This window comes from Tachypleus tridentatus, chromosome 6 (genome assembly GCF_004210375.1).
Source record: "Tachypleus tridentatus isolate NWPU-2018 chromosome 6, ASM421037v1, whole genome shotgun sequence".
Lineage (NCBI taxonomy): Eukaryota > Metazoa > Arthropoda > Merostomata > Xiphosura > Limulidae > Tachypleus > Tachypleus tridentatus.
In genome coordinates, this window is record NC_134830.1 from 4,343,064 (window position 1) to 4,367,376 (window position 24,313).

At 33.6% G+C, this 24,313-nt stretch overlaps 1 protein-coding gene across 3 annotated transcripts; it reads left to right on the forward strand.

The window, feature by feature from the left end:
- LOC143251857 (XK-related protein 4-like) lies at positions 1-23,796 on the forward strand. 3 transcript variants are annotated; one of them, XM_076503139.1, is made up of 5 exons: positions 1-288; positions 4,358-4,886; positions 17,092-17,363; positions 17,448-17,502; positions 22,494-22,663. In XM_076503139.1, exons 1-5 carry the CDS (start codon positions 276-278, stop codon positions 22,531-22,533), a joined length of 909 nt encoding a protein of 302 aa, XP_076359254.1. In that variant the 5' UTR covers positions 1-275; the 3' UTR covers positions 22,534-22,663. The 3 variants fall into 3 exon arrangements, with proteins under 3 accessions (XP_076359254.1, XP_076359255.1, XP_076359253.1); XM_076503140.1 differs by lacking the exons at positions 17,448-17,502; positions 22,494-22,663 and adding an exon at positions 17,503-18,712 and having other exon boundaries at positions 3-288; positions 17,092-17,419; XM_076503138.1 differs by lacking the exon at positions 17,448-17,502 and having other exon boundaries at positions 7-288; positions 22,494-23,796.
- Positions 23,797-24,313: the final 517 nt, after the last annotated feature.

A 24,313-nucleotide genomic window follows, 5' to 3' on the forward strand; every position in this document is an offset into this window, starting at 1 on the left:
CAGATATCTGCTAGATACGTACGTTACATGTCATGGATTAGTCACTAAATAATGAATCAGTAAGACCTGCATATACAACCAAGAAACTGTGAAACTATGCGTGTATTAAGACGGAACAGAAGAGTGAACGCCCTCTATCGTGGGATAAACGTCCTGATCGATGCTATAGTTATAGCATATCCAGGCACTACTTGACGTGATAGTCAGTCACTGTTTAGTCCTGATATAGATTAGAGTATGGTGTTCACGTGGACTGGAGGACAATAACCAGCACCATGAGAGAACTGAGTAAGTATTGACGAGATTTTGTTCTTAGTAAACAGCTTATAAAATCATGAAACCAAGTTACGTCGCTATTACACAAACAACTGACGAAACACATGAACGTGGTATAAAAGATAGAGAAATACAGTTAAAAGTACAGTACTGGAGATGAATGTTTGGACAATGTACAGGAGACGGTCACGTTGTTTATAGTAAACAATGATATTCGACCACACAGGAGATGGTCAAGTTGTTTATAATAAACAATGATATTCGACCATATAGTAGACGGTCAAGTTGTTTATAATAAACAATGATATTCGACCATATAGGAGACGGTCAAGCTGTTTACAGTAAACAATGATATTCGACCATATAGTAGATGGTCAAGTTGTTTATAATAAACAATGATATTCGACCATATAGGAGACGGTCAAGCTGTTTACAATAAACAATGATATTCGACCATATAGTAGACGGTCAAGTTGTTTATAATAAACAATGATATTCGACCATATAGGAGACGGTCAAGCTGTTTAGAGTAAACAATGATATTCGACCATATAGTAGACGGTCAAGTTGTTTATAATAAACAATGATATTCGACCATATAGGAGACGGTCAAGCTGTTTAGAGTAAACAATGATATTCGACCATATAGTAGACGGTCAAGTTGTTTATAATAAACAATGATATTCGACCATATAGGAGACGGTCAAGCTGTTTACAGTAAACAATGATAATCGACCATATAGTAGACGGTTAAGATGTTTATAATAAACAATGATATTCGACCATATAGGAGACGGTCAAGCTGTTTACAGTAAACAATGATATTCGACCATATAGGAGACGGTCAAGCTGTTTACAGTAAACAATGATATTCGACCATATAGTAGACGGTCAACTTGTTTATAATAAACAATGACATTTAACAATATAGTATACGGTCTGGTTATTTATAGTAGATAATGACATTCGACCATATAGTAGACTGTCAGGTTGTTTACAGTAAACAATAACATTTACCATATAGTAGACGGTTAAGATGTTTATAATAAACAATGATATTCGACCATATAGGAGACGGTCAAGCTGTTTACAGTAAACAATGATATTCGACCATATAGGAGACGGTCAAGCTGTTTACAGTAAACAATGATATTCGACCATATAGTAGACGGTCAACTTGTTTATAATAAACAATGACATTTAACAATATAGTATACGGTCTGGTTGTTTATAGTAGATAATGACATTCGACCATATAGTAGACTGTCAGGTTGTTTACAGTAAACAATAACATTTACCATATAGTAGACCGTCAAGTTGTTTATAATAAACAATGACATTCAACCATATTGGAGACGGTCAAGTTGTTTATAATAAACAATGACATTCGACCATATAGGAGACGGTCAAGCTGTATATAATAAACAATGACATTCGATCACATATTAGACGGTCAGGTTGTTTATAGTAAACAAACACAGTCAAACGATATTCAACCATACAGTAAGCAGTTAAGTTGTGGCGTACCAATGGTTTTGGATATTCAGATGTTGTTGAAAATTTAAAATAAAAGTAATATAAAACCGATCTATCTTAAACTTTCTAGCATGTTTGTAACCCTAACCTAACCCTAACCCTACAATATTGCATCACGGAGATCGTATATCAGAAGGCGAAGTTTTAGAAATTATTGAATCACCAAAAGAAAACCAGATATGCACATAGCACCCCCCCCCCCCATTTACATAAATAGTATAAAATCCTAGGTTCGTTAACAAATTACATCTTATTACGATGTCAAATTACAACTTTCAGAATAAACAATGTTTTTTTTCACCGCTTCAAATCATTGTGTTGGAACTACTTACAACCAAAGTTGATTGTACAGTTATTATAGAGCCCCAAATAACAAACAATTTAGGGTCACACCAAACACGCTCGCCCATTCATCCTAGGGATCACTGTAATATGACGGTCAATCCAATTCTTCGTTGGTAAAAGAGTAGTCCAAAAGTTGCCTTCCCTGTAGTCTTACACTGCAAAATTAGGGACGGCTAGCACAGATAGCCCTCATGTAGCTTTGCGCGAAATTCAATACAGACCAAACTTATGTTAAGCCTTGTTTCACATTATTATACGTGCGACTCCTTAACGTGCGACGAAGTTTCGAGAAATTCAATATAGGTTTATTGCATCATTTTTCTCAGAAACCACTCAACTGAAAGGATATTCTAAGGAACCAGAACCTCACGTACCTTAAGTTGCCATATCTGTGTAAAACAAACTCTAGTCACGTGCCCTAATTGTCAAACCGCAACATTTTTACAGTTCAGTGAGAATGTATCTAACTTTTATGTGTCCTCGAGTTTTCGTAATTAACCGTATTTGTCAGTTTAAAACACTTTTTACATATGTACTATCACGTGAATTTATTTCTCCACACATAAGTTACATATCACGATTTTTGCGTCTCTTAAATGAGGGTCTACTCGTTTATAGTCAAAAGGGGTTTCCATATATTCACAAACATCGAAAACACATTTAAACGGTGACAGACAGCTGCTAAAGCATTTTAACAATATTTTCAACCATAAAGAGCAAATAGCAAAGAGAAATAACTAACACGACACAGTTGGTACAGTATTAATACCAACAAGAACTGTACTGTAACTATTACCTTATACAATAAATGTACTGTAACTATTACATTATACAAGAACTGTACTGTAACTATTACCTTATACAAGAACTGTACTGTAACTATTACATTATCATAGGACTGTACTGAAACTATTACCTTATACAAGAACTGTGCTGTAACTATTACCTTACACAAGAAATGTACTGTAACTATTACCTTATACGAGAACTATACTGTAACTATTACATTATACAAGAACTGTACTGTAACTATTACATTATACAAGAACTGTACTGTAACTATTACCTTACACAAGAAATGTACTGTAACTATTACCTTATACGAGAACTATACTGTAACTATTACGTTATACAAGAACTGTACTGTAACTATTACATTATACAAAAACTGTACTGTAACTATTACCGTATACAAGAACTGTACTGTAACTATTACATTATACAAGAACTGTACTGTAACTATTACCTTATACAAGAACTGTACTGTAATTATTACATTATACAAGAAATGTACTGTCACTATTACATTATACAAGAACTGTACTGTAACTATTACTTTATACAAGAACTGTACTGTAACTATTACCGTATACAAGAACTGTACTGTAACTATTACATTATACAAGAACTGTACTGTAACTATTACCTTATACAAGAACTGTACTGTAATTATTACATTATACAAGAAATGTACTGTAACTATTACGTTATACAAGAACTGTACTGTAACTATTACGTTATACAAGAACTGTACTGTAACTATTACATTATACAAAAACTGTACTGTAACTATTACCTTATACAAGAACTGTACTGTAACTATTACATTATACAAGAACTGTACTGTAACTATTACCTTATACAAGAACTGTACTGTAACTATTACCTTATACAAGAACTGTACTGTAACTATTACATTATACAAGAACTGTACTGTAACTATTATCTTATACAAGTACTGTACTGTAACTATTACTTTATACAAGAACTGTACTGTAACTATTACATTATACAAGAACTGTACTGTAACTGTTACCTTATAATAGGACTGTACTGTAACTATTACCATATACAAGAACTGTACTGTAACTATTATTTTTTACAAAGACTGCACAGTAACTATTGTGACATTGTTTAATATGTTTGATATTTTGGCACAACTGGTAGATAAGTGTGTTTACAATTTGTAGGTGAGTCTGTGTAAACAGTTTTATATAGATGGTTTAGTGTGTTTACAATTTGTAGGTGAGTCTGTGTAAACAGTTTTATATAGATGGTTTAGTGTGTTTACAATTTGTAGGTGAGCCTGTGTAAACAGTTTTATATTGATGGTTATTTTTAAAGTAAATGTTTTTAAATGCGTTTTGACAAAGTAATTCATTGGCTCAAAATTACGAAAACCTGACATTTCTTTTCACAGTGGAGAGACATCCAATGGTTGCTGTTAATGAAGGTGACCAGTTAGCTGACCTCCATTATGTCAGACGTGGCCAGTCAGACAAAGGACAACACGACAGACGGGACTCTAACTTGTCCAATGATCCCGAGGGAGTCCAGATTGAGACCATCATGCTGGACCATGAAAATCCTGAAGAGATGTTCTCTCTTCAGTCTGTGTACCCCACCACGTGGAACGAGAAAGACCACTTCACAGTCTTCAGCGCCATAGCTACTTTCGTGTGTATTGTATCGTACGTTATTAATATTGGAACTGATGTGGCAGTCTGTTATCTGCTCTTCATGGAAAACAACCTTTGGTGGTTTGGTTTCACAGCAACAACCACAGTAGTTCCTGTTTTAACGGTCAATGTCTTTAGCATCCGGTGGTATTTGCAAGATGCCCAGGAGAAGAAGCTGACGTCGCGGACGTTGTCTAAGCCTAATTTGTCGAAACTAGACTGGACGGTTCGAATTTTCTTCCACGTCCTCCTGTTGGGACCAGTGATAAGGTACTGTGTTTGTTTGGAACAAATGATAAGGTACTGTGTTTGTTTGGGACCAGTGATAAGGTACTGTGTTTGTTTGGAACAAATGATAAGGTACTGTGTTTGTTTGGGACCAGTGATAAGGTACTGTGTTTGTTTGGAACAATTGATAAGGTACTGTGTTTGTTTGGGACCAGTGATAAGGTACTGTGTTTGTTTGGAACAAATGATAAGGTACTGTGTTTGTTTGGGACCAGTGATAAGGTACTGTGTTTGTTTGGGACCAGTGATAAGGTACTGTGTTTGTTTGGGACCAGTGATAAGGTACTGTGTTTGTTTGGGACCAGTGATAAGGTACTGTGTTTGTTTGGGACCAGTAATAAGGTACTGTGTTTGTTTGGGACCAGTGATAAGGTACTGTGTTTGTTTGGGACCAGTGATAAGGCACTGTGTTTGTTTGGGACTAGTGATAAGGTACTGTGTTTGTTTGGGACCAGTGATAAGGTACTGTGTTTGTTTGGGACCAGTGATAAGGCACTGTGTTTGTTTGGGACTAGTGATAAGGCACTGTGTTTGTTTGGTACTAGTGATAAGGTACTGTGTTTGTTTGGGACCAGTGATAAGGTACTGTGTTTGTTTGGGACCAGTGATAAGGTACTGTGTTTGTTTGGGACCAGTGATAAGGTACTGTATTGGTTTGGGACCAGTAATAAGGCACTGTGTTTGTTTGGGACCAGTGATAAGGTACTGTGTTTGTTTGGGACCAGTGATAAGGTACTGTGTTTGTTTGGGACCAGTAATAAGGCACTGTGTTTGTTTGGGACCAGTGATAAGGCACTGTGTTTGTTTGGGACCAGTGATAAGGCACTGTGTTTGTTTGGGACTAGTGATAAGGTACTGTGTTTGTTTGGGACCAGTGATAAGGTACTGTGTTTGTTTGGGACCAGTGATAAGGTACTGTGTTTGTTTGGGACCAGTGATAAGGTACTGTGTTTGTTTGGGACCAGTGATAAGGTACTGTGTTTGTTTGGTTTCTCACACACGTAATTTGCCAAACGTCACACTAGTAACACACTGGCTGTTGCTGGGTCATGTATTATATAAAACATGATAAAGATATTTTCAAAGAACATAATAAAAACTGAGAACTAGTTTTCACAGTCATGTCAAATATTCATGTCAAAGTAAGAACAAGGTGTTTCTCTCCATACTGAGAAATTTGTACATTTGTACGTGTACTTCCCGTATACAGTGTACTAGCATCTGAGTTAGCAATAAGAAGACTGGAACAATATGAGGACTTGAATCATGTCAGTACGGTTAACTTCAGACCAATCGTGTCAGTACGGCTAACTTCAGACCAATCGTGTCAGTACGACTAACTTCAGACCAATCGTATCAGTACGGCTAACTTGACACCAATCGTGTCAGTACGGCTCAATTGAGACCAATCGTATCAGTACGGCTAACATGAGACCAATCGGGTCAGTACGGCTAATATCAATCCAATCGTGTCAGTACGGTTAACTTCAGACCAATCGTGTCAGTACGGCTATCTTCAGACTAGTCCTATTAGTACGGTGATTATCTTCAGACTGATCCTGTCAGCATGGGTAACTTCAGACAGCAACAGTATCAATACACTTTTAAACAGCAATCTGCAATGGTGTAGAAACAGTATCAATACACTTTTAAACAGCACTCAGCAATGGTATAGAAACAGTATCAATACACTTTTAAACAGAACTCAGCAATGGTACAGACACAGTATCAATACACTTTTAAACAGCACTCAGCAATGGTACAGCAACAGTATCAATACACTTTTAAACAAAACTCAACAATGGTATAAAAACAGTATTATTACACTTTTAAACTGAACTCAGCAATAGAATAAAAACAGTATCAATACACTTTTAAAAAGAACTCAGCAATGGTATAAATACAGTATCAATAGACTTTTAAACAGCAATCAGCAATGGTATAGAAACAGTATCAATAGACTTTTAAACAGCAATCAGCAATGGTATAGAAACAGTATCAATACACTTTTAAACAGAATTCAGCAATGGTATAGAAACAGTATCAATACACATTTAAACAGAACTCAGCAATGGTATAGAAACAGTGTCAATACACTTTTAAACAAAACTCAGCAATGGTATAGAAACAGTATCAATACACTTTTAAACAGAACTCAGCAATGATACAGCAACAGTATCAATACACTTTTAAACAGAACTCAACAATGGTATAAAAACAGTATTATCACACTTTTAAACTGAACTCAGCAATAGAATAAAAACAGTATCAATACACTTTTAAAAAGAACTCAGCAATGGTATAAAAACAGTATCAATACACTTTTCAACAGCACTCAGCAATGGTACAGCAACAATATCAGTACACTCTTAAACAGCACTCAGCAATGGTACAGCAACAGTATCAATACACTTTTAAACAGAACTCTGCAATGGTACAGCAACAGTATCAATACACTTTTAAACAGAACTCAGCAACGGTATAGAAACAGTATCAATACACGTTTAAACAGAACTTAGCAATGGTATAGAAACAATATCAATACACTTTTAAACAGAACTCAGCAATGGTACAGCAACAGTGTCAACACACTTTTAAACAGAACTCAGCAATGGTACAGCAACAGTGTCAACACACTTTTAAACAGAACTCAGCAATGATACAGCAACAGTATCAATACACTTTTAAACAGTACTCAGCAATGGTACAGCAACAGTATCAATACACTTTTCAACAGCACTCAGCAATGGTACAGCAACAATATCAGTACACTCTTAAACAGCACTCAGCAATGGTACAGCAACAGTATCAATACACTTTTAAACAGAACTCAGCAATGGTACAGCACCAGTATCAATACACTTTTAAACAGTACTCAGCAATGGTACAGCAACAGTATCAATACACTTTTAAACAGAACTCAGCAACGGTATAGAAACAGTATCAATACACGTTTAAACAGAACTTAGCAATGGTATAGAAACAATATCAATACACTTTTAAACAGAACTCAGCAATGGTACAGCAACAGTGTCAACACACTTTTAAACAGAATTCAGCAATGATATAGAAACAATATCAATACACTTTTAAACAGAACTCAGCAATGGTACAGCAACAGTATCAATACACTTTTAAACAGTACTCAGCAACGGTATAGAAACAGTATCAATACACGTTTAAACAGAACTTAGCAATGGTATAGAAACAATATCAAAACACTTTTAAACAGAACTCAGCAATGGTACAGCAACAGTGTCAATACACTTTTAAACAGAATTCAGCAATGGTATAGAAACAGTATCAATACACTTTTAAACAGAACTTAGCAATGGTATAGAAACAGTATCAATACACTTTTAAACAGAATTCAGCAATGGTATCGAAACAGTATCATTACACTTTTAAACAGAACTCAGCAATAGAATAAAAACAGTATCAATACACTTTTAAAGAGAACTCAGCAATGGTATACAAACAGTATCATTACACTTTTAAACAGAACTCAGCAATAGAATAAAAACAGTATCAATACACTTTTAAAGAGAACTCAGCAATGGTATACAAACAGTATCAATACACTTTTAAACAGCAATCAGCAATGGTATAGAAACAGTATCAATACACTTTTAAACAGCAATCAGCAATGGTATAGAAACAGTATCAATACACGTTTAAACAAAACTCAGCAATGGTATAGAAACAGTATCAATATACTTTTAAACAGAACTTAGCAGTGGTATAAAAACAGTATCGATACACTTTTAAACAGAACTCAGCAATGGTACAGCAACAGTATCAATACACTTTTAAACAGAATTCAGCAATGGTATAGAAACAGTATCAATACACTTTTAAACAGAACTCAGCAATGGTACAGCAACAGTATCAATACACTTTTAAACAGTACTCAGCAACGGTATAGAAACAGTATCAATACACGTTTAAACAGAACTTAGCAATGGTATAGAAACAATATCAATACACTTTTAAACAGAACTCAGCAATGGTACAGCAACAGTGTCAACACACTTTTAAACAGAATTCAGCAATGATATAGAAACAGTATCAATACACTTTTAAACAGAACTCAGCAATGGTACAGCAACAGTATCAATACACTTTTAAACAGTACTCAGCAACGGTATAGAAACAGTATCAATACACGTTTAAACAGAACATAGCAATGGTATAGAAACAATATCAATACACTTTTAAACAGAACTCAGCAATGGTACAGCAACAGTGTCAATACACTTTTAAACAGAATTCAGCAATGGTATAGAAACAGTATCAATACACTTTTAAACAGAACTTAGCAATGGTATAGAAACAGTATCAATACACTTTTAAACACAACTCAGCAATGGTATAGAAACAGTATCAATAGACTTTTAAACAGCAATCAGCAATGGTATAGAAACAGTATCAATACACGTTTAAACAAAACTCAGCAATGGTATAGAAACAGTATCAATACACTTTTAAACAAAACTCAGCAATAGAATAAAAAGAGTATCAATACACTTTTAAAGAGAACTCAGCAATGGTATACAAACAGTATCAATACACTTTTAAACAGCAATCAGCAATGGTATAGAAACAGTATCAATACACTTTTAAACAGAACTCAGCAATGGTATAGAAACATTATCGATACACTTTTAAACAGAATTCAGCAATGATACAGCAACAGTATCAATACACTTTTAAACAGCACTCAGCAATGGTACAGCAACAGTATCAATACACTTTTAAACAGAACTCAGCAATGGTATAGAAACAGTATCAATACACTTTTAAACAAAACTCAGCAATGGTATAGAAACAGTATCAATATACTTTTAAACAGAACTCAGCAATGGAATAAAAACAGTATCAATACACTTTTAAAGAGAACTCAGCAATGGTATACAAACGGTATCAATACACTTTTAAACAGCAATCAGCAATGGTATAGAAACAGTATCAATACACTTTTAAACAGAACTCAGCAATGGTATAGAATCAGTATCAATACACTTTTAAACAGAACTCAGCAATGATACAGCAACAGTATCAATACACTTTTAAACAGCACTCAGCAATGGTATACAAACAGTATCAATACACTTTTAAACAGCAATCAGCAATGGTATAGAAACAGTATCAATACACTTTTAAACAGAACTCAGCAATGGTATAGAAACAGTATCGATACACTTTTAAACAGAATTCAGCAATGATACAGCAACAGTATCAATACACTTTTAAACAGCACTCAGCAATGGTACAGCAACAGTATCAATACACTTTTAAACAGAACTCAGCAATGGTATAGAAACAGTATCAATACACTTTTAAACAAAACTCAGCAATGGTATAGAAACAGTATCAATATACTTTTAAACAGAACTTAGCAGTGGTATAAAAACAGTATCGATACACTTTTAAACAGAATTCAGCAATGGTATAGAAACAGTATCAATACACGTTTAAACAAAACTCAGCAATGGTATAGAAACAGTATCAATACACTTTTAAACAGAACTCAGCAATGGTATAGAAACAGTATCGATACACTTTTAAACAGAATTCAGCAATGATACAGCAACAATATCAATACACTTTTAAACAGAACTCAGCAATGGTACAGCAACAGTATCAATACACTTTTAAACAGAATTCAGCAATGGTATAGAAACAGTATCAATACACTTTTAAACAGAACTCAGCAATGGTACAGCAACAGTATCAATACACTTTTAAACAGTACTCAGCAATGGTACAGCAACAATATCAGTACACTCTTAAACAGCACTCAGCAATGGTACAGCAACAGTATCAATACACTTTTAAACAGAACTCAGCAATGGTACAGCAACAGTATCAATACACTTTTAAACAGAACTCAGCAATGGTACAGCAACAGTGTCAATACACTTTTAAACAGAATTCAGCAATGGTATAGAAACAGTATCAATACACTTTTAAACAGAACTTAGCAATGGTATAGAAACAGTATCAATACACTTTTAAACAGAATTCAGCAATGGTATCGAAACAGTATCAATACACTTTTAAACACAACTCAGCAATGGTATAGAAACAGTATCAATAGACTTTTAAACAGCAATCAGCAATGGTATAGAAACAGTATCAATACACGTTTAAACAAAACTCAGCAATGGTATAGAAACAGTATCAATACACTTTTAAACAGAACTCAGCAATGGTATAGAAACAGTATCGATACACTTTTAAACAGAATTCAGCAATGATACAGCAACAGTATCAATACACTTTTAAACAGAACTCAGCAATAGAATAAAAAGAGTATCAATACACTTTTAAAGAGAACTCAGCAATGGTATACAAACAGTATGAATACACTTTTAAACAGCAATCAGCAATGGTATAGAAACAGTATCAATACACTTTTAAACAGAACTCAGCAATGGTATAGAAACATTATAGATACACTTTTGAACAGAATTCAGCAATGATACAGCAACAGTATCAATACAGTTTTAAACAGCACTCAGCAATGGTACAGCAACAGTATCAATACACTTTTAAACAGAACTCAGCAATGGTATAGAAACAGTATCAATACACTTTTAAACAAAACTCAGCAATGGTATAGAAATAGTATCAATATACTTTTAAACAGAACTCAGCAATAGAATAAAAACAGTATCAATACACTTTTAAAGAGAACTCGGCAATGGTATACAAACGGTATCAATACACTTTTAAACAGCAATCAGCAATGGTATAGAAACAGTATCAATACACTTTTAAACAGAACTCAGCAATGGTATAGAATCAGTATCAATAGACTTTTAAACAGCAATCAGCAATGGTATAGAAACAGTATCAATACACGTTTAAACAAAACTCAGCAATGGTATAGAAACAGTATCAATACACTTTTAAACAGAACTCAGCAATGGTATAGAAACAGTATCGATACACTTTTAAACAGAATTCAGCAATGATACAGCAACAGTATCAACACACTTTTAAACAGCACTCAGCAATGGTACAGCAACAGTATCAATACACTTTTAAACAGAACTCAGCAATGGTATAGAAACAGTATCAATACATTTTTAAACAAAACTCAGCAATGGTATAGAAACAGTATCAATATACTTTTAAACAGAACTTAGCATTGGTATAGAAACAGTATCGATACACTTTTAAACAGATTTCAGCAATGGTATAGAAACAGTATCAATACACTTTTAAACAAAACTCAGCAATGGCATAGAAACAGTGTCAATACACTTGTAAACAAAACTCAGCAATGGTATAGAAACAGTATCATTACACTTTTAAACAGAACTCAGCAATGGTATAAAAACAGTATCAACACACTTTTAAACAGCACTCAGAAATGGTACAGCAACAGTATCAATACACTCTTAAACAGAACTCAGCAATAGAATAAAAACAGTATCAATACACTTTTAAAGAGAACTCAGCAATGGTATACAAACAGTATCATTACACTTTTAAACAGAACTCAGCAATAGAATAAAAACAGTATCAATACACTTTTAAAGAGAACTCAGCAATGGTATACAAACAGTATCAATACACTTTTAAACAGCAATCAGCAATGGTATAGAAACAGTATCAATACACTTTTAAACAGAACTCAGCAATGGTATAGAAACAGTATCGATACACTTTTAAACAGAATTCAGCAATGATACAGCAACAGTATCAATACACTTTTAAACAGCACTCAGCAATGGTACAGCAACAGTATCAATACACTTTTAAACAGAACTCAGCAATGGTATAGAAACAGTATCAATACACTTTTAAACAAAACTCAGCAATGGTATAGAAACAGTATCAATATACTTTTAAATAGAACTTAGCAGTGGTATAGAAACAGTATCGATACACTTTTAAACAGAATTCAGCAATGGTATAGAAACAGTATCAATACACTTTTAAACAAAACTCAGCAATGGCATAGAAACAGTATCAATACACTTGTAAACAAAACTCAGCAATGGTATAGAAACTGTATCATTACACTTTTAAACAGAACTCAGCAATGGTATAAAAACAGTATCAATACACTTTTAAACAGCACTCAGAAATGGTACAGCAACAGTATCAATACACTTTTAAACAGAACTCAGCAATAGAATAAAAACAGTATCAATACACTTTTAAACAGAACTCAGCAATGGTATAGAAACAGTATCAATACACTTTTAAACAGCACTCAGGAATAGTACAGCAACAGTATCAATACAGTTTTAAACAGAACTCAGCAATGGTATAGAAACAGTATCAATACACTTTTAAACAGAACTCAGCAATGGTGCAGCAACAGTATCAATACACTTTTAAACAGAACTCAGCAATGGTATAGAAACAGTATCAATACACTTTTAAACAGAACTCAGCAATGGTACAGCAACAATATCAATACACTTTTAAACAGTACTCAGCAATGGTATAGAAACAGTATCAATACACTTTTAAACAGAACTCAACAATGGTATAAAACAGTATCATTACACTTTTAAACAGCAAACTGTAAACAGTAAGTATCTGGTTACCTATGTTTGCAATACTTTTTATAACGAAGGTTTACCCTGTTGGATGTCCTGTACTGAATATGATATTTAGACATTCAGATATTAGAAACATTCCTCGTTCGTTCTTCGGAACAATACCATAAAATTCGTTATAAAGACCTGATAATAACAATCCACAATATCAGTAATAAGACCAGGTAATGACACCTCGGTGGCTTTTCTAAATAAACCACACCCACACTCCTTTAAAAGTGCTTACTTGTTTAAATGTAATCGCGTATAATGAGTTTGATGAATTCCACTAAAAGCTGCTCGAGGATTTAATGAACCATTCATAAAGCCAAGAGAAGAGGTAAAAAATAATCATTAGCTTTTAATCTACTTCAATCGATTTGACTGTCATTTTTATTACTCGCCAACGGCCTTAAATTCCAGTTTGCGATTTTGTGGCAACTAAGTGAAACTTATATAGCGTGGCTTCTCTTCATGTGATTAAACAGATATGTGAAACTTACATAGCGTGGCTTCTCTTCATGTGATTAAACAGATATGTGAAACTTACATAGCGTGGCTTCTCTTCATGTGATTAAACAGATATGTGAAACTTACATAGCGTGGCTTCTCTTCATGTGATTAAACAGATATGTGAAACTTACATAGCGTGGCTTCTCTTCATGTGATTAAACAGATATGTGAAACTTACATAGCGTGGCTTCTCTTCATGTGATTAAACAGATATGTGAAACTTACATAGCGTAGCTTCTCTTCATGTGATTAAACAGATATGTGAAACTTACATAGCGTGGCTTCTCTTCATGTGATTAAACAGATATGTGAAACTTACATAGCGTGGATTCTCTTCATGTGATTAAACAGATATGTGAAACTTACATAGCGTGGCTTCTCTTCATGTGATTAAACAGATATGTGAAACTTACATAGCGTGGCTTCTCTTCATGTGATTAAACAGATATGTGAAACTTACATAGCGTGGCTTCTCTTCATGTGATTAAACAGATATGTGAAACTTACATAGCGTGGCTTCTCTTGATGTGATTAAACAGATATGTGAAACTTACATAGCGTGGCTTCTCTTCATGTGATTATGTGGTTGAATGGGATACAAGGTGTTTGGTTTCGTTATCTAGATTCTTGTAACCTGTTCGCTTTTAACCTTCGATTGCACGGTCTAAACTATAATTCTGACATTACCAAATAGAAAATTGTAGTTATTTTATCTGAACTTGACAGGTGAAATGTTGTACGGTCTACAATATAATTCTGACGTTACCAAATAGAAAATTGTAGTTATTTTATCTGAACTTGACAGGTGAAATGTTGTACGGTCTACAATATAATTCTGACGTTACCAAATAGAAAATTGTAGTTATTTTATCTGAACTTGACAGGTGAAATGTTGTACGGTCTACAATATAATTCTGACGTTACCAAATAGAAAATTGTAGTTATTTTATCTGAACTTGACAGGTGAAATGTTGTACGGTCTACAATATAATTCTGACGTTACCAAATAGAAAATTGTAGTTATTTTATCTGAACTTGACAGGTGAAATGTTGTACGGTCTACAATATAATTCTGACGTTACCAAATAGAAAATTGTAGTTATTTTATCTGAACTTGACAGGTGAAATGTTGTACGGTCTACAATATAATTCTGACGTTACCAAATAGAAAATTGTAGTTATTTTATCTGAACTTGACAGGTGAAATGTTGTACGGTCTACAATATAATTCTGACGTTACCAAATAGAAAATTGTAGTTATTTTATCTGAACTTGACAGGTGAAATGTTGTACGGTCTACAATATAATTCTGACGTTACCAAATAGAAAATTGTAGTTATTTTATCTGAACTTGACAGGTGAAATGTTGTACGGTCTACAATATAATTCTGACGTTACCAAATAGAAAATTGTAGTTATTTTATCTGAACTTGACAGGTGAAATGTTGTACGGTCTAAATATAATTCTGACGTTACCAAATAGAAAATTGTAGTTATTTTATCTGAACTTGACAGGTGAAATGTTGTACGGTCTAAATATAATTCTGACGTTACCAAATAGAAAATTGTAGTTATTTTATCTGAACTTGACAGGTGAAATGTTGTACGGTCTACAATATAATTCTGACGTTACCAAATAGAAAATTGTAGTTATTTTATCTGAACTTGACAGGTGAAATGTTGTACGGTCTAAATATAATTCTGACGTTACCAAATAGAAAATTGTAGTTATTTTATCTGAACTTGACAGGTGAAATGTTGTACGGTCTACAATATAATTCTGACGTTACCAAATAGAAAATTGTAGTTATTTTATCTGAACTTGACAGGTGGAATGTTGTACGGTCTACAATATAATTCTGACGTTACCAAATAGAAAATTGTAGTTATTTTATCTGAACTTGACAGGTGAAATGTTGTACGGTCTACAATATAATTCTGACGTTACCAAATAGAAAATTGTAGTTATTTTATCTGAACTTGACATGTGAAATGTTCTACGGTCTAAACTATAATTCTGACATTACCAAATAGAAAATTGTAGTTATTTTATCTGAACTTGACATGTGAAATGTTGTACGGTCTAAACTATAATTCTGACATTACCAAATAGAAAATTGTAGTTATTTTATCTGAACTTGACAGGTGAAGTGTTGTACGGTCTAAACTATAATTCTGACATTACCAAATAGAAAATTGTAGTTATCTTATCTGAACTTGACAGGTGAAGTGTTGTACGGTCTAAACTATAATTCGTTTATCCAAGGATAAACAAGTTTTTTACAATTAAACCTATATTAAACCTACATGTTGTTGTCTACATGTTTCGTTTTATTCAAAAATCTGCATTTGTTTCTTTGTGCTCACGCATTTTTATTTTTATTTTAATATCCGAAATTATGTATGGATCACACGTATCAGTTATTATATTATGTATGGATCACACGTATCAGTTATTATATTATGTATGGATCACACGTATCAGTTATTATATTTCATTGTATGAAAAGCTCTCTCGTGTCCCATAATACGAACTCATCGGAGAATACCAAAAGCTCACTTCATTTACACTAAACAAACAACAGCTTTGTTTATACGCTGATCTTTCACACCAGATGGCAGTCAATCTGACAATACACCTACATAACGTTTTACTATTAAACTCTAAACATTACTAAGATTGTATCATGCTTGTATTACATTTATTTCTCTATTACAACATAAAAATGTTACAGATTATTTTATGAGTAATTTCAGGAAAACACAAATATTACAATACTTTGTGTGGCACGCTGATGAAAGTTGTTTATTGTGCAACAAAGAGCGACACAACGAGCTAAATGTACTGTGTCCATTAAAGTTATTTTAGTTTCTAACTTATCGCTGAACCACCAGGGGAGAGGGCATTTTATGAGGTTATAAAGCAAATATTTTCAACACAATGTAACCATTATAGTATTATTTTAATATAATGGGTCTTTCATTATGAATTTTTTTTTATAGAAATACTACATTGAATTGTATGGAACTCCAATTCCAGGTATGTATTTCACGTGTTAGAACACGGTCTATACCTTTCTTACTATAATTATTTTGTATCTTTCTGCATGTAGATACGTTGACTTACTTAAATACGGGCTCAGAAGTCGACAGTTCAACAAACAAAAGCAGCGAAGGAAGTTTGAGTGGCACTTCAACGTTGGACACAAACCACCAATCAGAGTAGAGCAATTGAATGACGTCAATTATCATCACCTGATGATTGAAGAAGACCGAGACACCGCCTTTCTTGCTTTGTTGGAAAGTTTTATGGAATCAGCACCTCAACTTGTGTTACAGATCTATATTTTAGCTGAACGAGAATCGCCTGCTTCGTTTCTTACAGGTAACCTTGACTGCTAAGTTTCTTACAGGTAACCTTGACTGCTTCGTTTCTTACAGGTAACCTTGACTGCTTCGTTTCTTACAGGTAACCTTGACTGCTTCGTTTCTTCACGTGACCTTTACTGCTTCGTTTCTTACAGGTAACCTTGACTGCTAAGTTTCCTTAACAAGTTTTACATTGTTCTCATAAAGTCTCTGTTGGATGTTTTTCAGATTCGTATAAGAAAATTTTGTATTTATGTTGTTTCATAAAAAATAAACTATCTGACCCGTGTTTACTCCCATTAGGTTCATTTTAGTAACTGTTAGTTTTATCAGTTGGTACTAGGTTTACCAGTTCCTGTTAGTAGTTGTCGCAACTACTTAGTTTTGTCAGTTACTCTTGATATTATAAGTTACTGGTTCCTTTTCTCAGTTATTATTGATTTTATCAGCTCCTGCTGACTTTATCAGTTACTGTTGATTTTCTCAACTCCTGTTAACTTTATCAGTTACTGTTGGTTTTGTCTGTTACTTTATCAGTTACTGTTGATTTTCTCAGCTCCTGTTGACTTTATCAGTTACTGTTGGTTTTGTCTGTTACTTTATCAGTTACTGTTGATTTTCTCAACTCCTGTTCACTTTATCAGTTACTGTTGATTTTGTCTGTTACTTTATCAGTTACTGTTGATTTTCTCAACTCCTGTTCACTTTATCAGTTACTGTTGATTTTGTCTGTTACTTTATCAGTTACTGTTGATTTTGTCTGTTACTTTATCAGTTACTGTTGATTTTCTCAACTCCTGTTCACTTTATCAGTTACTGTTGGTTTTATCTGTTACTTTATCAGTTACTGTTGGTTTTATCTGTTACTTTATCAGTTACTGTTGATTTTGTCTGTTACTTTATCACTTACTGTTGATTTTCTCAACTCCTGTTCACTTTATCAGTTACTGTTGGTTTTATCTGTTACTTTATCAGTTACTGTTGATTTTCTCAACTCCTGTTCACTTTATCAGTTACTGTTGGTTTTATCATACCTAAGTATATCAAAATATTTTCTTGTATGTTATTAAGGAAAACTACTCAAACTGCGATACGTTAATTAATTCTGTCTAATTACTGACTGAATCAAGTGCTTCATGTGTGCTGAATATTTATTCATATTTTAACAATAAAAACTGAATCATGGTGTAATATAACAGTATCACAAGATCTTATTTCCATAAAAACTGGGTCATGTAATAATATAACAGTATCACAAGATCTTATTTCCATAAAAACTGAGTCATGTAATAATATAACAGTATCACAAGACCTTATTTCCATATAAACTGGGTCATGTAATAATATAACAGTATCACAAGATCTTATTTCCATATAAACTGGGTCATGTAATGATATAACAGTATCACAAAACCTTATTTCCATATAAACTGGGTCATGTAATAATATAACAGTATCACAAGACCTTATTTCCATATAAACTGGGTCATGTAATAATATAACAGTATCACAAGACCTTATTTCCATATAAACTGAGTCATGTAATAATATAACAGTATCACAAGACCTTATTTCCATATAAACTGGGTCATGTAATAATATAACAGTATCACAAGACCTTATTTCCATATAAACTGGGTCATGTAATAATATAACAGTATCACAAGACCTTATTTCTATATAAACTGAGTCATGTAATAATATAACAGTGTCACAAAACCTTATTTCCATATAAACTAGGTCATGTAATAATATAACAGTATCACAAGATCTTATTTCCATATCAACTGAGTCATGTAATAATATAACAGTATCACGAGACCTTATTTCCATATAAACTGGGTCATGTAATAATATAACAGTATCACAAGATCTTATTTCCATATAAACTAGGTCATGTAATAATATAACAGTATCACAAGATCTTATTTCCATATACACTGGGTCATGTAATAATATAACAGTATCACAAGACCTTATTTCTATATAAACTGAGTCATGTAATAATATAACAGTATCACAAGACCTTATTTCCATATAAACTAGGTCATGTAATAATATAACAGTATCACAAGATCTTATTTCTATATAAACTGAGTCATGTAATAATATAACAGTATCACAAAACCTTATTTCCATATAAACTGGGTCATGTAATAATATAACAGTATCACGAGACCATATTTCTATATAAACTGGGTCATGTAATAATATAACAGTATCACAAGACCTTATTTCTATATAAACTGAGTCATGTAATGATATAACAGTATCACAAAACCTTATTTCCATATAAACTGGGTCATGTAATAATATAACAGTATCACAAGACCTTATTTCCATATAAACTGAGTCATGTAATAATATAACAGTATCACAAGACCTTATTTCCATATAAACTGGGTCATGTAATAATATAACAGTATCACAAGACCTTATTTCCATATAAACTGGGTCATGTAATAATATAACAGTGTCACAAAACCTTATTTCCATATAAACTGGGTCATGTAATAATATAACAGTATCACGAGACCTTATTTCCATATAAACTGGGTCATGTAATAATATAACAGTATCACAAGATCTTATTTCCATATAAACTAGGTCATGTAATAATATAACAGTATCACAAGATCTTATTTCCATATACACTGGGTCATGTAATAATATAACAGTATCACAAGACCTTATTTCTATATAAACTGAGTCATGTAATAATATAACAGTATCACAAGACCTTATTTCCATATAAACTAGGTCATGTAATAATATAACAGTATCACAAGATCTTATTTCTATATAAACTGAGTCATGTAATAATATAACAGTGTCACAAAACCTTATTTCCATATAAACTGGGTCATGTAATAATATAACAGTATCACAAGACCTTATTTCCATATCAACTGAGTCATGTAATAATATAACAGTATCACGAAACCTTATTTCCATATAAACTGGGTCATGTAATAATATAACAGTATCACAAGATCTTATTTCCATATAAACTAGGTCATGTAATAATATAACAGTATCACAAGATCTTATTTCCATATACACTGGGTCATGTAATAATATAACAGTATCACAAGACCTTATTTCTATATAAACTGAGTCATGTAATAATATAACAGTATCACAAGACCTTATTTCTATATAAACTGAGTCATGTAATAATATAACAGTATCACAAGACCTTATTTATATATAAACTGTGTCATGTAATAATGTAACAGTATCACAAAACCTTATTTCCATATAAACTGGGTCATGTAATAATATAACAGTATCACAAGACCTTATTTCCATATAAACTGGGTCATGTAATAATATAACAGTATCACGAGACCTTATTTCCAAATAAACTGAGTCATGTAATAATATAACAGTATCACAAGATCTTATTTCCATATAAACTAGCTAATTTAGGATGTTTCTTTTTTATTATTTATTCTAAATATTCTTTAAAACATTAGTCTTAGAGAGTGACTGTGTATTTTGTTCATGATAAACCTATATTTTCAAGGTTAGTTGGGTTCATAATATTTTGTGTTAACTTCAAAAAATGTGCTATTTGTTCTCTGCCCACCAAGGGTATCGAGTTGGGTTCATAAGCTTAAACTGGTTAGCCCACTACTTCGTTTAATCTTATCTGCTGCATGTAAAGTTATTTTCTCGGAGCTGCTAGAATATGTTAAAGCTGTTAATTTCAGGAGTGGAAAGTATCTATTTCAGATGTCAATGTGGTATCCAGTTACAGAGAACTGGAAAATAATATTGTTTTAAATTGATAAAAGTATTCGGTTATCAAATTCTGGCATGAAAACGTTACTGATTTTATTGGTCTATTTTTTCATTCCTGGCATTTTAACTTTTCTCAAAATTTCACTCTCAATCATCTTAACAAACGAACATGGCAGGGGTTTAGTTTAGAGAAATCTGAAGAATCTCTCTCCAACTGGGATAGTCAGGAACCTTGTGGTTCCTCTTCGTCCTCTTTCGTGAAAGATTATTGAAATTAGCAGGGGGTTTTGTTTTTCTTTTATCTTGACTCTGTTTTGGGTGTAGGAGTGAGGTTGGTCATAATATTGATGAGCGAGACAAAGGTAGCACCGGAGAAACCAGCCAGACCAGATACCGAAAAGCAGATGTCATAAGGTTGGTCATAATATTGATGAGCGAGACAAAGGTAGCACCGGAGAAACCAGCCAGACCAGATACCGAAAAGCAGATGTCATGAGGTTGGTCATAATATTGATGAGCGAGACAAAGGTAGCACCGGAGAAACCAGCCAGACCAGATACCGAAAAGCAGATGTCATAAGGTTGGTCATAATATTGATGAGCGAGACAAAGGTAGCACCGGAGAAACCAGCCAGACCAGATACCGAAAAGCAGATGTCATGAGGTTGGTCATAATATTGATGAGCGAGACAAAGGTAGCACCGGAGAAACCAGCCAGACCAGATACCGAAAAGCAGATGTCATGAGGTTGGTCATAATATTGATGAGCGAGACAAAGGTAGCACCGGAGAAACCAGCCAGACCAGATACCGAAAAGCAGATGTCAAAGTAAATATGAACATATACGCGAAACGACCCGATTCAGGGCTGGGCAATATGATGCCTTGGCTGGGATCTAAAGATCCAATGCCTGAGATTTGGATGTGGAGGGAAACAAGAGTGTTCCGAGAAAACCCACTTTCACAGGACAGGCGCCGAAAGATTTACCTGTCCTGTGCCCGAGACCTGAAAAAGAAATACATATTATATACGTAAGGTTTGTCCTTTATATACTTTGTTGTGTGATTTGAGATTGCTGAAATATGTTGTATGTTGAAATATATTTTGTTGGTGCACTGGCTAATTTACATAGTGATGCAGTTTGTTTGTTTCTGTGTTCTGCTTTTAAATAATATTTGTATGACATTTCTATTAGTCTGTTTCCAAGAGTTGGTAAGTTACTGATTTGGTGTAAGTTTACTGGTGTGTATGATGCTCTTAGTATTTTATTTTGTTGTACTTGGATTTTTCTGTAGTGTGTTATTTGACATATTATATGTGACTTGACATCCATACTCTATTAACGGACGGATGTGAACGTTGTATATCTTAACATAATCCTACCTCTATTGGTTTTATAGTTTGCCTGCAGGTGGCGTCAGTGGCGTCGTCACTCTTTGAGCTGTCTTGGGCCTTAGCATTCTACCAACGCGCTCTGCGCCGATCAGTTCTAGACAAAAAGAACATGACTCGAACTGGAACTGCTATTCAATTCCTGTGGCGTTTTTGTACCATCGGGGCCCGTGTGTTTGCCCTGGCATTGTTTGCATCAGAGTACAAACTGTGGACGATACCAGTGTGTGTAGGTCATTGGGGCGTTATGACCGTATGGATAATGCACCAACGTACTCACTTCTGTGATGACGAGACAGGAAAGAGGGGTCATTGTGAAGAGTACTTGTTCAACATGGTCATTGGTGTGGTTTACATCTTCTGCTTCTTGAACGTGAAGGATGGACCCACGCGCTACAAAGTCACTCTATATTATACCATCGTTTTTATGGAGAATTTTATTCTGATAGTACTGTGGTACGTACACACAGATCCAACTTTATGGTATCACCTACCTGCCTTTATTGGCATTTTTACAAGCTCACTAATGGGTGTAAGTATCATGGCGATCTATTATTGTTTCTGTCATCCCAATGGAAAACTTCCACAAAAAGACCGTCAGGCACGTTGCTGTTAATATTAAAAACCAAAAGAAGCCAGACAACAATCACATGATGACAGTCTGTAACTGCTTCTGTCATCGTAATGGAAACCTTCCAGAAAAGACCGTCAGGCACGTTGCTGTTAATATTAAAAACCAAAAGAAGCCAGACAACAATCACATGATGACAGTCTGTAACTGCTTCTGTCATCGTAATGGAAACCTTCCAGAAAAGACCGTCAGGCACGTTGCTGTTAATATTAAAAACCAAAAGAAGCCAGACAACAATCACACGATAACAGTCTACAATGCTTCTGTCATCACAGTGGAAACCTTCCATAATAAAGACCGTGAGGCACGTTACTACTGATATAATCAACCATCTCTCAAGTACTGCTGAGTTCGACCCAATCTAAAGTCATGAAATGACTGTGATAATCTGTATTGTCTTAATCTACTTTCTTTAATATTTTTCTATCAAGTGATGGACAGTTCGAAAGACGTTGTATTTATATCTTTTTTTTCTAGACATTCGTACCGGTTTGTATTGATAAGTGTATACAGTTCTATGTTTGGTGTTGTAATGAGGAAGATAACAAGAGAAATACGAAATCATCACTTGTCCAGCTAGTGTTCGTTAAAACTGTAATTTCAAACCAACAACTACAAAGTTATTAAGTTTCCTCTGATATGTATATGTCCAACTAAACATTTACCACTAAAATTTCAATCGTTTTAGTCCCTAAATAGGTTATAAATAAAATCGGATCGAGTTCTGCTCTTCGTACAAAAAAATTAGCATAAGAACTGTATTATGAAGCCAAAACAAAAAGACAACACACCATCATCAGTGGAGATGATTTGGATAATTATGCAAATAAGATGAATAAAACGACTCAGATTTGTTCTTTTCTTATGGAATTAAGCACAGAGCTACATATTGAGTTATGCGTGCTCTAACCACCACAGGTATCGAAATCAAAATTCTAGCGGTGCCACTGAGAGGAACTGTAGAAATTCAAGACAATGAAAAATATATTTATAAAAATGTACGTAAGCTTCGTTACGATGAAATACACACATCAACGTGTTAGCAGAGATATGAAGTCGTGAGGGAAATTAATACATTGAAGAAAGAGAGTTTCATTTATCTTATGTTACAAATATTTGGCACAAACATTAGAGGCAAACACTTTTATATTATTCTCTTCAAACCAGATATTATATGTATGTATGTATATGAAGCTT